Raw genomic sequence first — 18,544 nt, 5'->3', positions numbered from 1 at the left:
ATTTAAATACCACAAACTTAAATTTTCCAGAAATTAATTGATTCATATTTAAATTTTATGTTACCAACACTTTTCTGAAAATTTAAGCATAATTAACAAACTTTTTTTTTTCATTAATTAGTTTTAATGAAAAAACTAAAAATACTCACTCATCAGTATGAGTATTTTAATGGGCAAAAACACCACAGCATTTATAAAATATTCAATTATTATTAAAAAATGAATAAATAAAATTAATATGCAGTGAAATTTACTGATAAAAAGTTAAGCATTAGTACATTCCAAGCATAAATTTAAGAAATAAAAACTGAATATTTATATATTAAATAATACTCAAATATTAAAGATAAAATCTGGGGCCTGTCAGGCTAAATCATCACTCTTGATACAAAATAAGATAATACTACTGCCAGGTTAAACAAGTATGAGATGTTTTCAAAAAACATTTAATCTATATGCTTATTCTGAACATTAACTGGGTAAGAATAAACATATATGAAATAAAATTCAACATGAACAGCTCTGCATGGCTAGACTGCATGAAATATGGATTTAATTATTTTCAGTCATCAGTCAAGAATGAAAGGCTAAGTAGAGCTATAAGTGACTGTTATAAAGAAAATAGTTGCAAAAAAAAAATTGGGCTACTTACAGAAAATAATAATTAAGTTTAAAGATAATTAATGTACAAATTAGTGCAATTGCATAATTTCAGTTGTTGTTATTTGGTTTTTAGGAGCATTAGCAACTAAGGCCATATTGCTTCAGGGATATGCGGCAGTCATTTCCTGACCATCATCATTTCAGTACATAGCAAACTACTTAAGTACAGGTGACCCCCGCTTAACGCTGATAGTTCGTTCCGGGAAAACAGAGCGCTAAGTGAATCCGCGCTAAGCGAGCGCCATATTCCCATAAGGTAACATATGTATTTGTGAGTTGCGGTCTATTCCATAGGATATTTTCTAATCAATAATAAATGGTAGTGAAAATATGCACCAATGTTGATTAAAAATATTTATTATTCAAAATTTTGTACATATAAAATATTCTACATTATATACACATATGATTATGAGGTAATTAACGATTGAAAATCATGAATTTATTAATTCGATGGCCCTGTGCTCTCGAGTTTTCGTATCTTTGGACTGAAAAATGTGTCAATTTTGGGTTGTGCTTTGGCCCTCTTCCTCTCATTGTACAACATCATGTAGGGATTCATTTCTTTCTTCAAATTTCTTATTACCTTGGCACTTCGTTCCATGTCAGGGTCGTTCTCCCGGAAATAATCACACATTTTTTCGAAGTGTTCAAAAGCTTCACTAAGTCCTTTTGCAGTCAGCGACTTCATCAGTTCTTCATCTATAGTATCTTGATCATCATCTCCCTCAATAGCAAGCTCTTGTTCTTTTATAATTTCCATTAGTTCTTCATTAGAGAGGCCATCCCTGTCATTGTCGATCATCTCTTGTACGATGTCTTCGTTAATTTCGTGTAATCCTGCTTCTTTTCCGAGCTCAACAATTTGTGTTTTAACATTTTCAATGGAATCATCAGGTTCCTGGGAATGCTTTATACAATTTTTCCAAACTTTCCTCCACACTCCATTCATGGTTTTCTGAGTCACTTCATCCCAGGCACTTGAAATGTTGTAGATGGCAGTTTTAATGTTATAGGATTTCCAAAACTCCTTTAAGCTCTGTACATTTTCAGTGTTGATGGCTTTAATAGCTTGGGAAAAGGTGTTCCTTATATAGTACGCTTTAAATGTTGCAATTACTCCTTGGTCCATTGGTTGGATCAGAGACGTAGTGTTTGGAGGCATGTAAAAAACTTTTATGTGATTGTTCAAGTCTTCTAAGCTCTCTTTGCTTGGGTGTCCTGGCGCATTGTCCATGATTAGAATAGCTTTATAACCAATGTTATTTTTTGCACAATATTTTTCCATTGCAGGACAGAAGAACTCAGCATACCAATCAATGAAAAGTGGCCTGGTTACCCAAGCTTTTTTATTAGCCTTCCAGATTACAGGTAGGTTTGATTTAGCTAAACCTTTAAGAGCCCTTGGATTTTCAGAATGGTAAACTAAAAGGGGTTTTAATTTAAAATCCCCCACAGCGTTACCACCCAACAACAAAGTTAACCAATCCTTCGCCGCTTTGAAGCCTGGCATGTTTTTTCTTCTTTCCATATGAAACTTCTTTTAGGCATTCGTTTCCAAAAAAGACCTGTTTCATCTATGTTAAAAACTTGTTGAGCAGTATAACATCCCTCTTCAATAATTTTAACAAATTCTTTTTTGAAAGTTTCGGCTCCTTGTTGATCTGCACTTGCAGCTTCTCCCTGTATTGCTACGCTGTGCAGGTTATAGCACTTTCTAAATCTATCAAACCAGCCCTTACTAGCGTTAAATGGTTCCACATTTTTTTCGGGGTGAGCTTCCTTTAAATCTTCATATAGGCTCTTCGCTTTTCTTTAATAATAATTGAACTTAACGGAATTCTACGTTGAATGTTGTCTTCAATAAAATTATGTAGAAGTTTCTCCATTTCAATCATAATAGCCGGCCTAGCCCTGGTCAATTTAGTTGCCTGCAGGGGAACAGCTGTTTTTCCAGCTGCTAAAATTGATTCTTTATTTTTTATGATTGTTCTTACAGTTGAACCTGCCAGTCCTAAATTATTGCACACATCCACTTGTCTTTGACCGGAATCAATTCTCTTCAAAATGTCTAATTTAATTTTCAAACTCAATGTTTTTCTTACCTTTCCAATCTTTGCATCGTGTCCAGACATTGTTGCTTTTTCATTCTTATCCGCCATAACTCTCTGCAAATGTAACTGCGTTGCACTGATCGTGATACGATGTTCGAGTACAGTAAACTGTCTGTATGTCTAACACTGTATGCACTGAATGATATCTAGAATTCCTCTGGCAAGTGAGCTGAAGACGGTGACAAATGTTTTATTTATCTGAAAAGTTCGATTTTACCGTGCAGTAAAATCAAATGGTTGTTTATTGCAGGAAAAGTACTGTAAATCAATTATGGTGTGACTCATGGAGAATGTTTATGGAATTTCCAGAACAGTAAAACAAACAAATTTTATGTACTTCGGGTGACCACAAGGTCAGAGGAGTTCAGAAGAAAAGAGAATACTGTACAAGAAACAGCACCGCATTTAGCACTCATGGGATTGATTGTGTGAAAAATATTTCGCAAGTTATAGTTCCCACAGTAAAACAAAAGAAGAGATAGGAAGTAAATCTATTTTTAGTATCTTTCTATTACAGGTCAGAACAGAAAATGTAGACTTCGTAACAACATATGACACTGGATGGTAAATTTTTTCAACTTGTGTACTAAAAAAGAATTTCTCCCTTGAAACTATCCACACCAAGAAAATAAGAGCATATTGAAAGTTTCAATTTTGTACATAGAGTAGAAATTATAAAAATAATTACTGTAGTTAATTTCATGGTGGCTATTTTCTCCTTTTGCAAAAAAAAAAAAAAAAAAAAAAAAGCTCAAAACAGACTGGACTGAATGAAGACGGATTTGCCAAAAATTCAATCTGTATGCTAGTAAAATAGCGTTACAGTGAGTTTTGACAGCGTTATAGTCAGATACGGGTTATAATATAAGAACAGCGTTATAGCGAATCAGCGTAAAGTGAACCGCGTTATAACGGGGGCCTGCTGTAGTTATAAATTGGCATCATTAAGTGTATCTCATATTGCCATGATATTGCACCACTACCTCAAGTTGCCATGATATTGATTAAGTTTAAAGATAATTAATGTAAAAATTAGTGCAATTGCATAATTTCAGTTGTTGTTATTTGGTTTTTAGGAGCATTAGCAACTAAGGCCATATTGCTTCGGGGATATGCGGCAGTCATTTCCTGACCATCATCATTTCAGTACATAGCAAACTACTTAAGTAGTTATAAATTGGCATCATTAAGCGTATCTCATATTGCCATGGTATTGCACCACTACCTCAAGTTGCCATGATATTGCACTACTACTTCGAGTTGCCATGATATTGCACTACTACCTCGAGTTGCCATGATATTGCATTACTACCTCGAGTTGCCATGATATTGCACTACTACTTTGAATAAGTAACACTTCACCATAGGAGAAGACTATTGTCGAGCCTGGAGCCATTCCAGCTCAGAGGAAGCTAGGTGCACCGAGATTTCCAGAGTAACAGATGACCTAGTCAATTGCGGGTACCCAACCCATGTATTAGACAGATGCTTGCTACAAGCACAAGAACTTGCGACTCATCTGAGGATGTTGTCCCCATGTGACAGTATGCCTACTGCCTACATTCCTTACTATCCGGGCATGTCAAACCAGATTTCTAAGATCCTACGTGAGTACTGCATGAAATGCATACAACTCCCTGGTAGGAGCTTATATTCTCTGGTCTCGAACATAAAAACTCCCATCACTCCTCTCTTACGTAGTGGAATAGTATACCATGTAACTTGCCATGATTGCAGCAGTTGCTATATAGGGAAGAGCTCAAGATGCCTTCAGGATTCCCTCACAGAGCATGACAGATCGATTTGCCTAGGTGATGCTGATCACTCCAGAATCGCAGAACATTTCTGGTCAACCCATCGTGACCTTAACCACAGACGCGATTGTGAGGTGATCGACCAATCCCGGCACTACCATCACTGGCTTTAGCTGGAATAATTAAATATATTGAGCTGACCAAAAGCCTTAAATTGCTGCAAGGGTACAAGGCTACACTCCATCTTTGAATCAACAGTTTTGAAACTAGACAAACGATGGCAGCAATCCCATACATGTCTGTGCACCAACAATAAACACCGATCTAGTGAATGATGTTTGCACAATATCGCGACCATGTGCACATCTGAGCATGCACAACTCATTTAGTATTTATTTTATTTTATCTCTAACATCTGTATTTGTTAATATTCTGTATGCGTTTATTCACTTGCTGAAGAAGGCATTCGTTTACCCTGACAGGTACGAATTAGTCTTAACTTACTTAGTTATTAAAAATCTAGTTATTGTCTCTACTGGATGCTGTATTATTATAATCTTAGACTACTGTTATTTATTTTCAGCGGATACCATCACCCATATGGTACTGTTTCGGAGCCTTATGGATACCATCACGTATGGGTGATGGTATCTGCTGAGAATAAGTAACAATAGTCTTCTCCTATGGTGAAGTGTTACTTATTCAAGGTATTGCAATATCATGGAAACTCGCTGTGAAGGTATTCACAATATGAGATATACTTAATGATGCAATTGCACTAACTTGCACATTAGTTAAACTCTTTACATAACCTGAGGCTTTAGCCCTAAACTATATAGTAGTTTAAAGATAATTTAATGATGACTATATATGTTAAAGTAAAATAGAATACAAATACAATACAAAACAAAAAAAAAAAAAAAAAACTTTAACGTGAATTTAGCTGTGCATAGCTAATTAAGTGAGAAATTTAGGGAAAATCACATTTACCACTGAAAACAGTAAACTATAAAAAATGAAGATCGAGGAAATGAAATCAAAAAGTAATATTTGCATTAAATGGGTTATCAACAGGTGAGGTTGTCTTATCATGGTAAGGACAAGTAACACTTTTTAATAAGACCACAAAATATGATATAATATAAGCTTAAACAGAAAGAGGAGCATTTATTACCTTCACAAACGGCACCTTGCCGTATAAGTCCAACCATCAATGATGTACAATGATTACATTTGAGAGGAGCTACAAAAGTACGCACTAAAAACTGATGGGCTTTGGGCTAAATGATAAGTATTATAAAATAAAATATCAGAAATATTTCAAAAAAATAAAATAAAATAAATAAATAAATAAATATATATATATATACACACACACACACACACACACACACACACACACACACACACACACACACACACACACGAGCCAAAACATTACGACATCCCTGTTTTCACAAATGAATGCATCCCAGGGCATCTAGGAGTGATGTTACTGACCAACACAGCATATATAGTGATAGTATGGGTAGTGTCTGTTTGTCAGTACAAAGCCTGCATAATGTATTAGATAGTATGAATCAGAGCTGTACTACTCAATAATGTGGAAAGGGAAGAACCTGACAATTTGAACAGAGAATGATATACAGAGTTAGGAAGGGAAACCAGCATCTCAGTAAATGCAGCACAGGCATTATCAGTTGTTTGAGGATCACCATAGTGAACCAGAGTGCATAGAGAAACATTTTTGAGCATACCATCCGGCAGATGCTCTTGCAGTCAGTTTATTTTATTAAAATCTTACAATAAAAATATAATTTATGAATTTAAAATTTATTAAACAAGTAGCATTAATTATTACATATTCATTAAATTTTATGCTTTAAAGATTAACTTTTTAAGCCTTAAAAGTTGCAAGTCACTCAATAATATCTAATTCCCTGGAGATAGCATGTTCAATTGATAAGGCTGCCAACCCATCATTTGTTGTTGAGGAATGGAAGCAGACTTTGATCTTGGAAAAATAAGATGAAAAAAAAAAATTTTGGGGGTGGGGGACTGATAAAAAAAAAAAAAAAAGCTTTCCTCAGCATTGGCAACATTACAAGTCTTGCCCACTATGAAAAGATTTGCTAACGATGCTGTCCACTTGTTTGAGCACGTTAATCGCAAGATTTTCGGTAGGAATAACTGCATTCAAAATGGTTTGCAAATATCTTAACTCTTTGTATCAATTGACGACAGAGATGACTTTCTGATCATCATCTATAAGCGGAATTTCTAAATCAATATTGTTATTGATTTGTATGCTTTACAGTTGACTCAAAGCTGTCTTTCAATGCGTGCATTCTGTCTAAAAATGCTGAAAGAGTGGATCCTAATATTTTTATTCTCTATCATTCCAACTTCTACTAGAACAGCATTCTAGTTGATGCAGACTGCTTTTATATTTGAGACAGAAGCCAAGGAACACAAAAAAGATTAAACTGACATGCAAATATATTAATAACTATTTTTTAAATACAATAATAGGTAATGCAACTTAATATGTAGTTTACATTAGTTTGTTATAGGTATAGCAGTATTTCTCATTTATAATAATAGGATTGTTGCCTAGCTCTGTTTTACTATTAAGTTCCATAGACTGCTTTCATAAGTAACAAAACCATAAGAGATCTGCAGCCAAGGCTGAGAAACACTGGTCTAGAAGGCATTTAAATTTATCATCTCTCCTGCAATTTTAAGGTATTCAATTGATAGTGAAAGCAGGAAGATGGCTTGTAATATGTTAAAACTGATCTGTTAGAGGGCTTTGCTTGTAAGGTTTATCTGGCTCAAAATGTTGTACTAAACAATTTAAAGCAGATAAATACTTGTTAATAGTTTCTTCAATGGCCAATAATTTCCTGTATAGAATTCCTTTTTAAAAGTGCACTTTTTTCCTGTTGTATGCTTCGAATTTTGGCACCCTCTAAACTTCAGTACCCTGAGCCAGTGCCACATTGGCTTACCCCTTAAGCCCACACTCTGCAGTAACAGAAAGACAATAACAAAATGACTACTTGTAAAGTTTATATGCATATCTATTGCACACTGTTTATTTCTTCTATATTTTACTTAGCACTGTACTGTTAAAATGTTTTAAGAAAAAGCAAAGGAAGTGTCTGAATCACCCTGACAATTTCTGGTGTGCGTGCGTGCATGTGCACACGGTTTACAGCAAAAAAACTCAGAGGGAAAAAATCTACAGTATTATTAAATGTGCATATTCTTTGTACTTTGGTTGAAACATTGGTGATTGTTGGGACAAAACTTGTACAAAAATCACACAACCACAGAAATAGCAGTAATGACTGCTATTTCTGTATGAAAAAAATATATATCAGGGGTGTCCACAAAAAAAGCAAGCACAGCATTAATTATCCTAACAAATCATCTACATATCATCAATTAAGACCTGCTGATACCAAATCCTTCAAAATCTTGAGATAAAGGAAGCAGCAATGAATATAGTGAGGATTCTTGTGTTGCAAACTCTGCTGGACCGTCCACATCACCAGATTGGCACTAACAATCAAAAAATTATAATGTGCTGCACTTCATACAGCAAGAGGAATTGAATGACTTAGTTCATGATTTAAACTTATCTAAACAGTAGGCAGAACTCCATGGTTCTAGGTTACAACAGTGGAAGGTACATGAAGCACAAACTAAAATTACAGTATATCAAAAATGTTAGGAAGTGGTTTCACAATATTTTATTATGGAGGAGGTATGTATTCCTATAAAGATATTAGGGTCCTCTGAATGAACTGGGCATTAAACACAAGTCTAATCAATGGCAAATATTTATTGATGCCTCAAAATTAAGTTTAAAAGCAGTTTTTCTGCAAAATGGAAATGCATTCCCATTGGTTCTTCTAATTTATGCTGTTGTCTTGTGAAAAGAAACATATGAAAGGATGTCCAAAATCCCGAGTGCAATAAAATGTTAGTATTACTAGTGGCAAAAGAAGGAAGAAGCAAGCTTATATATATACAGCATCAGCCAAAATAACCATACTCAATTCACCTATCCACCCCGTTCAATATTTTGTCTAGTTCATCCTGAATTTATTCAAACTATCCACCTTCACCACAACAATGGATGGAAGCTTGTTCCAGGATTCAACCATCCTGATAATTTGTATAAGTTTGACTTCATCCATTGGCTGAAGTCAAACTTACACAAATCTATTCTGCAACTATCCTTCCTCAATTTGAATTTGAAGATGAAGAATCCCATCAGCATTGAGTTTGCACAAACCATTCAAAGCACTAAACACTTCTGTCAGATCACCTAAGAGGTGCCTAGTCTCTAGACACTGCAATTTACAGAACTGAAGCCTTTTTTAATAAGGGCATCTCTTGTCCCCTCAACAGTCTCGTTGCCCTTCTCTGTATCCATTCCAGCAGCTCTACACCTTTCCAAAAATGAGGCCTCCAGATCTGTATGCAGTACTCAAGATGTGGCATGATCATGGCCTTATAAATTAGGATAACTATCTCCTTATCTCTGCTAGCTAGTAAGGATTAGGAGGTGATTATTCCCTTGTTCAAGGTCATGGTTAGGCAGAACCTTGACTACTGTATACAGTTCAGGAGGCCTCATTTTAGGAAGGATATAGATCTGATGAAGCAGGTGCAAAGAGCAATGAGATTGGTGGAGGGAACAAAATGATGCTCTTACCAAAAATAGGCTTCAGTTTTGCAGATTGCATCATCTGAACACTAGGCACCTGTGAGGAGATCTGATTGAGGTATTTAAAGCATTAATTGTATTGAGTAAGCTCAATATTAATGAAATTATTTCACCTGCTGAGCTACACATATGAGAGGGCAAAAATTCACACTGCAGAAGGTTAATTGCATTATAGACATGTGGAAGCTTGCCTTCAGGCAGCTTTCAGTTAATTGCCAGAACAAATTTCCATCCATTGTTGTAGAAGTGGGTAATCTGAATAAATTCAAGGAAGAATTAGACAAGTTCTGGGAGGGGAGAGATAGGTGACATGGTTAGTTTTTTGGTTGGTGCTCTATAAGCTTGCTTTCTTGCATCATTTACCATTGCTGCAGTTCTACTACTGCTGCTGCTAATAATAATAATAAATTTATCCTATTACAAGTATGAGCCTTAGGCCACACTAGAGACCTCTACCGACACCACTGTTAGAAAAAGCCTGATGACTGTGTGATTTAAATCATCATAAGTGGGCCATAAGAAATACATAAAGCTACATCACTGCACAGAACTGAGAAAAGCAAAAGCAAGAGCTGAATGTAAATCTACTTTATTTTCTGTGCATAATGGAAAGCTAATTTATGTTGCAAGGGACAATACAAAAAAATAATAATAATAATAAATAAATTAAATAAATAAATAAAAAATTACAGTTTTGATACTTAAGTGTCATAATTTTATTTAATCATAACTTCTGAAAAAATGAAGACAATACATTTTGTAGTTAATTAATTTATTACATTTTGAATGTTTTACATATAATTTGTAATCCAACTATTGTATACATTTTTATTCATTAAAACTAATGATTTGATTACTATAGTTGAATAGAAATTTTTTCAATTTTCAATGTTTGAAGTTTATGTGTTGCTACATCATTTCTATTTTTACAATAACTGTTGAATAAAATATTGATAATGGTATTAAATGGAATGAATTATATTGGGAATCAGACTGTTAGATAAGAAGAGAAACACATGGATTAGGCAGCAAACTCAAGTAAAGGACATTCTTATCAAAACTAAAGAACTAAAATGGTCTTGGGCAGGACACATAGCTCGAAGACATGATGGCAGATGGACTAAGAAAATAACAGAATGGTACCCAAGAGGAGTTGAAAGACAAAGGCGGAGATAGATAGATGAAATTCATGAGTTTGTGGGTAGTAAATGGATGGCCAGTGCTCAAAACAGAAGGAACTGGAAAGTTGCTGGAGAGGCCTTCATCCTGCAGTAGATTGAAAATGGCTGATGATGATGATGATGATGAATGGTATTAATAAGAAAATTTAAAATTATTTCTCCAAAATGACTATTTTTGCAAACATCATTCAAAGAAAATCAATCAGTAATCAATATAAGGTTTCAGATGAATTTCATCGAACATTAAACTAATTTTGCATTCTGGAGAATATAAAAGGCCCATTTCTTTTTAGCATATATCAGAAAATGATTCTCTTGCTTGTCATCGGGAATTTTTATGTTTAGAGAAGAGCAGAGCTTACAAATAGTACTTGGTTGAGGGAGTAGGAATGCAGAAATTTGTCGGTGTGTGGAGATATAGAAAACATCAAAGATGAAATTATTAATACTTCGGTGGAATACCTGTATGCATTCTTTTCACATTCTAACACATGTAATTCTTCGCTTATGAATTTAAACTCCGATGCTTTCTTGCTATTAATGTCTCCCCAATTGAATTCAGTAAACTACAAGCAGCATTTAAAACAAAAAAATATTATTAACATCAATGCTGTTGGAAATTACTGATATCTATTATAAGATATCAGTAATCTGATTGAAATGATTAACCTTCATAGGAAATTCCAGTGACTTTGACTTGCCTAAATTATTAAGGCAACTGAATGGGAAATGGAAGGTACTGGTTGAAATATTAAATATAAAAACATAATAGTTATTTTTTGAAATAACTTGCCAGCATTCAGGTATTGTATGTCTATTCAGGCACTCTGCTAGTTGTGTGAATGTGTGAAATTCTTGGGCTTTTTCATAATCATATTTACTTTTAATACTATTTTCCAGGGCCTTCTCAAAGTTTTTTCTTCTAATCTTCACTTCTTTTCGGGACTGTCTCTTGTAAATGCCTGTGATGACAAATAGCTTGGACAGTTCGGAAATTGTGATGGAACAGCTCCATGAATTAATTTTGGATGCTTGAAATCTACAGTGATTCTCTTATTTTTCCCCTCAAATTTAAATGTTCATCTAACTATCTGGAATGACTCAAAATGAATCTCATATACCTGTAACAATATGAAATATATACACAAAATGTTATACTCTCGTTCAAATTTCACTTTACTTGTTATTAGCATCTCACAGACAACTGTTATTAGCTTTTACAGCTAAGGATACTTCAGTCTGCACACATCAGCCTGTAGTTTATCAAAGGTTGCATATAATTACACCATGTATTTATCTACACTAAACGTTTCAATAAGTAACATTATGTATTGTACAAATATTGAGATTTTTTGATTATTTAAACAAGCATGCACTTTTCTTCAGTGTGCATGCTTTTTGTCAGTTTTTTTCTGACAAAATTTATTCTAAATTCTGACAAGAATATATCTGTTTCATTTCCTTATATATTATCATTTCATTACTGTCAAAATACCCCCATTTAAGATAACTGTTATTAACGTGCCACCAGCTTATTTTAGAAAACTTACCTTTGAATGTTCAGATGGCACAAAATCTTCCCTTCATATAGCTTTTAACAATTTTTTAGTTAAAACAGTATCCTTCAACGGAAAGTCAAAGACGTACTTTTGGAAACCTTTATAATTTCCACTGCATCCAGGAACACAACATTTCCCAGGCATTATTAAAAATTTCAAAGCACTTTTATGAGATGAAATAGCACAAGAAATGTACAAACAGAGCAGAACTAATAAATGCAATACTACTAATGAACAAAGGAAATGAAAGGCTTAAGCTCTATCTACTGACCTTTACCCCTCAGCCCACTTAGCACAATGGAATAGCCCACTGGTGATGTAGTGATCAGGCTTTATCTAATGGTGGTGTCATCTCTACTCAGACTATACCGAGACCATACCATCAAAACGGACAAGACGATCCATCATAACAGACAAGATGATCCATCACAACAGAGCAGACATCTCTCAATGACAAGAAGGTTGTTGTTGTTGTTATTTGGTTTTTAGGAGCATTAGCAACTAAAGCCATATTGCTCCAGGGATATGCGGTGGTCATTCCCCGACCTTTCCGTATCCTCCGTATTTAGTGGCTCACGGGTTTGAACTCCGGTCTAATCAAGAAGCATGTGCTACGCACTGCTGCTGCTCCTGCCCACCTGGCTATGGAGGCGCCTGACAAGAAGGAAATGGCTACCTATCTGATTGACATAGCAGTGCCCAGCACCAGCAACCCTCAGAAAACATATGAGGAAAAGATTAGGAAGCACTCAGACTTAAGACAGGAAGTCGAAGATATGTGGCATATCATCATGTCAACCACTAGAACAGAGCTAAAGAGCTTCCACAAGAACTTAGCAACAACAGGCTTCCCAGAAAACACATGGAACTGCAGAAAGCCACAATCCTGAACATCTGTAGGATAGTAAGACAGTTCCTCAAACAATAGTAACAATATGAAGTTTTCAGACCAGAGTACAGAGAGGCTGCAAGAGTAACTCATGGTGGCTTGTCAATGATATACAGGAATTTTGCTAGCAGGGATAAGGAGGTGATTGTGCACTTGTATAAAGCAATTGATCTGCACCATACCGAAGCAGATACAGACTACCTCAATAATACCAGATTGTCTCAACAACAACTAAACTAGGCACCATCTGCACCGCCATTTATTATGCAGCTGTAGCAGCTACCAGGATAAACAGAAGAGAAATTAGAGAGTCAGGCCACACCTTGAGTACTGCATACAGGTTTGGAGACCTCATTTTAGGAAAGATGTAGAGTTGCTAGAATGAGTACAGAGAAGGGCAATGAGATTGGTGAATGGAACAAAGGGTTTCTGTTACCAAGAAAGGCTTAATTTCTGAAAACTGCAGCATCTGGAGATCTGTGAGGTAATCTGATTGAGGTGTATAAGGCCTTGAATGGTTTGAGCAAGCTCAATACTGATGGCATTCTTCCTCTTACTCAGATTACTCAGCTGAGGGACATAAATTCAAATTGAGGAAAGATTTATTATAGAATAGATGTGTGAAAATTTGCCTTTAGCCATCAGGTGATTGATAGTTGGAACAAATTTCCATCTATCGTAGTGGAGGTCAACAACTTAAGTTCAAGGCAGAACTAGACAAGCATTTGGAAAGAATGGAAGGGTGAAATTGGAAGGGTTTTTTTTATTTTTATTTTATTATTATTATTTTTTTATTTGGCTGTTGCTATATAAGCTTGCTTTCTTGCATTATATACCTTTACTAATGCTAATGCAAATAATAATAATAGTAATAGGACACAACCAACCGCCCCCATGCACTTGGTATGAGCACCTGTCGTGGGGAAGGGAAAAAATCCCATATAAAGGAGAAAAAGTTTTATTTTTTCTATTATTATAAGGGTGCAACTAGTCCAGTGGTCACAATGCCAGACCACCAATATCAGAGACCCGGGTTCAAATCCCACCACGGGAAAGGGGGGGGGGGTAATAATCGCATAGGGGAAAAAGAAAAAAATCACAAAAACTGCTTCACTGGACCTAACTTCCCCAAACTCAAAGTGACGGCTGAGGCAGAAAGTTGTTGTTATTTGGTTTTTAGGAGCATTAGCAACTAAGGCCATATTGCTCCGGGATATGCGGTGGTCATTCCCTGACCTTTCCGCATCCTCCGTATTTGGTGGTGACGGGCTCGAACCCCGGTCTAATCAAGAAGCGTGTGCCACACATTGCTGCTCCTTCCCACCTGGCTACGTAGGCGCCTGAGGCAGAATGTAGCACCATCTAATGTCATTCCACACCACTGGATGTCAAAGCTAATCAGGTCCACTTCCATAGCTGGATGAGGATGAGAAGTAGAAATACTGAACCTACTGCATCGACTGTGGAACAGGATAAAGTTATTCATTCACATTCAGGGTCAGTTAGAAAAGGCAGAGATAGTCTCCCATGGACAACAGTGGAGCGAGTGGTACTGTCTTCCATATGACTATCACAATTAAAGGGCAACACCATCCAGCACAACCAACTTGAGTGTATCCAGTGCTACTGCTAGTGACCACCCAGGAGGGGAAAAAGGAGCCAATGCATGAAGTGGAGCATTGAATTGAATATGTTCATCATGCAAACATACCAAAAAGTAACAAAACTAAGAGACAGACATGATAATGTACAGGATGAAACTACACAGAGTGGCTGGAACAGCCCCTGAATCTTCAGGACACTGAACAGTGAATAGCAGACCAGAGATGGATTATTATCATGAATAACCTGATAGCTCCTGCTATCTTGGGAAAAATCAAGCAGGATGTGAGTGACCAACTACAAACAACAACGAATACAGACACAATGGAACTGGAGGAGGAACAGCAAGTACAAGAACTGCAACCTAGCGTCTCCATAGCCAGGTGGGGAGGAGCAGCAGTGCGCAGCACACGCTTCTTGATTAGACCGGGTTTCGAGCCTGTGACCACCAAGTACGGAGAATGCGGAAAGGTCAGGGAATGACCACCACATATCCCTGGAGCAATATGGCCTTAGTTGCTAATGCTCCTAAAAACAAAATAACAAACAAACAAACAAATAACAACTGCAACCCAGAACAGCTGAAGTGGAAAACAGATGAGATTGCAATATCCAGAATAGAAGAAGAGAGTGAAGGAAGCTCTAGCAGAACTGGAGGGAATGGACCCAATAAAGATCTGCACCATACCGAAGCAGATACAGACTACTTCAATAATACCAGATTGTCTCAACAACAACTAACACTAGGCACCATCTGCACCGCCATTTATTATGCAGCTGTAGCAGCCACCAGGATAAACAGAAGAGAAATTAGAGACCAGCATAATGCAAGGACAAGGAACCACCAGCCTAGGAAAGAAGGCTACAGCAGAAGATTGAAGAGATAAGAGTGAAGATAGGCCAATTTACCCAGTATCAATGGGGTAACAGAAGTAAGAAGCTGATCAGAAAAGTGAAGGCCATCCTCAAGAAAGACAACATCTACAACAAATACAAGATCTATAATCAGAGGATCAAAGAATACCGTAACACCCCAATCACAAACTCTTGGCACTCTGCAAGAGACCTCGCCATTACAGGGAGAGTGCCCAGAGAAAAACAGACAACAGGATATTTGATGAAAACCAGAAAGCCTTTTACAGGAAAACTGAACAAGAAGAAAAAGAAACAGATCCCCCTCCCACCCAACCAGAAGCGGCCATGCCCCCACTGATAGATCTAGAAAGGAAGAACAATAAGTACATACAAGAGATAACAGAATGGGAGATTCGGAAGGAAGATGTACAAAAGTCGATCAGGAAATCTCACAACTGGCGAACACCAAGAATAAATAACATCTGCAATTACTGGTACAAGACGTTCTGCTGCACACATGCAGCACAGCAGTTCACCCAGATAATAATTCACCCTGACACAATCCCTGAGTCTCTGATTCAAGGAATTGCCTATCTGAAGGCTAAGGACAGAGACATCACAAACCTGGCAAAGTACGGACCAATCACCTGTCTCCCAACAATGTACAAGATCCTGACCAGATGCATGATTAAGAAGATAGCAAGACCACCTGGAGAGCCAGAATATCATGGCCGAGCAGCAGAAAGGATGTAAGCAGACGAGCAGAGGAACAGTTCACCATTGACGTTGCAGTTATGGAGCAAGCCCACAAGAAGCACAGCAACCTGTATGGCCTACATCGACTACCACAAGGCCTTCAACTCCATGCCCCACAGCTGGCTGATAGAGACACTGAAGATCTACAAATTCAACCCATCACTGACACACTTCCTAGAAGCAACCACGTCAAAATGGAAGACCACTATCACGACCAGACTGATACCCCATCAGAAGGATAAATCTTCCCGGGAGATGCTGAGCCCACTGTGGTTCTGTCTAGCACTCAACTGACTGTCCACCATGCTCAAAAACAGTAAGTATGGATATAACCCTAAAAGAAAGGGAATGAACCTACACCCTCTCTCACCTGGTGTACATGATTGTAAACTTCATGTTGCAACTGAGAATCAACTCCAATAGCTACTCTAGATTGCCGAAGAGTTCAGCACTGACATCAGAATGCAATTTGGTCTAGAGAAATACAAGACTCATGAATTGCACCAAGGACATCGAGTCAGACAAAACTACCAGCTAAAAACTGATGAAGGAAATAAAACCATGACAGAGGGAGAGACTTTAGCACTAGTAGAGGGATATGATGCAAGAAAGCAAGCTTATACAGCATCAGCAAAAAAAAAAAAACTTCCCATTTCACCCATCTGCTCTGCAGAACTAGACAAACATTTACTCCAATGTCTGTCTAGTTCTGCCTTGAATTTATTTAAGCTGTCAACTTCTATGACAGATGGAAGTTTGTTCCAGCAATCAACCCCACATGCTGGCAAAAGCAAATTTCCATACATCATTTCTATAACTGACTTTACTCAATTTGAATTTATGTTCAGATTACTCAGATGAGTAATCTGAACATGAGGAAGAATGCCATCAGCATTGAGTTTGCTCAAACCATTCAAGGCCTTATACACTTCAATCAGATCACCTCACAGGTGCCAAATCTCCAGAGGCTGCAATTTTCAGAAATTAAGCCTTTCTTGGTAACAGAAACTCTTTGTTCCATTCACTAATCTTGTTGCACTTCTCTATACTTGCTCCAGAAGATCTACATCCTTCCTAAAATGAGGCCTCCACACTTGTATACAGTACTCAAGGTGTGACCTGACCATTTGGTCAAGATTTTTGCAGTTCCAGCGAAAGCTAAGTTTTCATTTATATTTAGTCGTTTATTGACGTAATTGTTATACTAAATTATTTTCTATAAATAGTTTTATAGTTCTAAGCAAGCTCTGTGGTTTATTTTGAATTTAGATAGCAATTTTGAAAGGTTAATACTTAGTGTACATAGATTTCATGTTTGTATCTTGCTGCCATTGTTATACGATACGGAATACCGTAAGGTTTAAGGTAAAACTAGGCAGTGAAATACATAGCGGTGTATTAGAAATCAGTTAGATTAGTATAGTATTATCAATAAAATATATTAATCTTTTTAAATTTCATTGTTAATTAAATTATACTTAAACAGAATCATGACCCAGACTAGAGTAGCAAAGGAGCATTCACAGAATAGGAAGAGTGCTGTGGCTCGCGGGAGAACTGAAGGGGGGCGTTTCTCTCACGCATCAGTCTAAAACAATGCACAAAATGTGAAATTTTTGCAGACCTGTCTAGAACTAGACATGATCTAGCCAAGGAGGATGTCTTTGTGAATGCTAGGTGCAGAGACTGCAAAGAAATTAGGTGCCGACTCAGCGTCTGATGGGCATCTATGAGAGTTCAAGGTGTATGGTAAATGCCCTTGAAGAAATTAATATGAGGGGCCCATCAAGCTCTCAGCTGCCCAACTCAATGCCAGAGCTCACTTCTGTGCATCAGGCAACACAGCGGCAATCTCCAAGGCAAAATGCATTGGTCCCACATGAATTAGTCATTGTTGGTGACTCAATTGTCAGGGAGAAGAGGAATATATTATGCAAAAATGAATAGGTGGAACAGGACTAGGGTATGTTTGCCAGGGGCAAAAGCTGATGATGTGGTAGAGCAGATATCATCTTTTAAGGTACTGTTGTACACGTTGACACTAATGATCTAAAGAGTAAGAGATCTGCAGATTTATTTAACAAGTACAGATTAATTTGAAAAAAAGTCACGAGTAGGGTTAAATTTGAAAGTTTCTGGAATTCTGCCCAGACACGATAGCAGGGAGTGTAAGATGAGAGTCTTGTCAATCAATTCATCCCTGGAGAAATTGTGCAAGGCTCACGGGGTAGAATTTTTTTCAGCATGGTCTGTGCTTGCTTACAGGAGAGAGTGCTTTTACAGATAGGTAACACACTTAAATAGAAAGGGTACAAGAATATTTGCTGATACTATCTATGCAGCGTTAGGTGTTTTGAAAAACTGTTAGTTTGAGGGGATTCACAGACTAAAAGATTAATGATGCACGCAGAAGTAAAAGTGATTCTTGCA

General features: G+C 36.8%; 1 protein-coding gene across 1 annotated transcript in view; it reads right to left on the bottom strand.

Moving 5' to 3' along the window:
- The window catches only part of LOC150088463 (serine/threonine-protein kinase Genghis Khan-like), a 905,682-nt gene that overhangs the window by 354,634 nt on the left and 532,504 nt on the right, over positions 1 to 18,544 (bottom strand). The window contains exon 27 of the mRNA XM_090370169.1: positions 5,706 to 5,811. Coding sequence (XP_090226295.1) covers positions 5,706 to 5,811 — 106 coding nt within the window. The remainder of the gene's footprint in view (positions 1 to 5,705; positions 5,812 to 18,544) is intronic.

This window comes from Mastigoproctus giganteus, chromosome 3 (genome assembly GCF_048544385.1).
Source record: "Mastigoproctus giganteus isolate SK-2022 chromosome 3, ASM4854438v1, whole genome shotgun sequence".
In the NCBI taxonomy this organism is placed as follows: Eukaryota; Metazoa; Arthropoda; class Arachnida; order Uropygi; family Thelyphonidae; genus Mastigoproctus; species Mastigoproctus giganteus.
The sequence above is the reverse complement of the archived record's forward strand: the minus strand, read 5'-3'. Positions and strand labels throughout refer to the sequence as shown.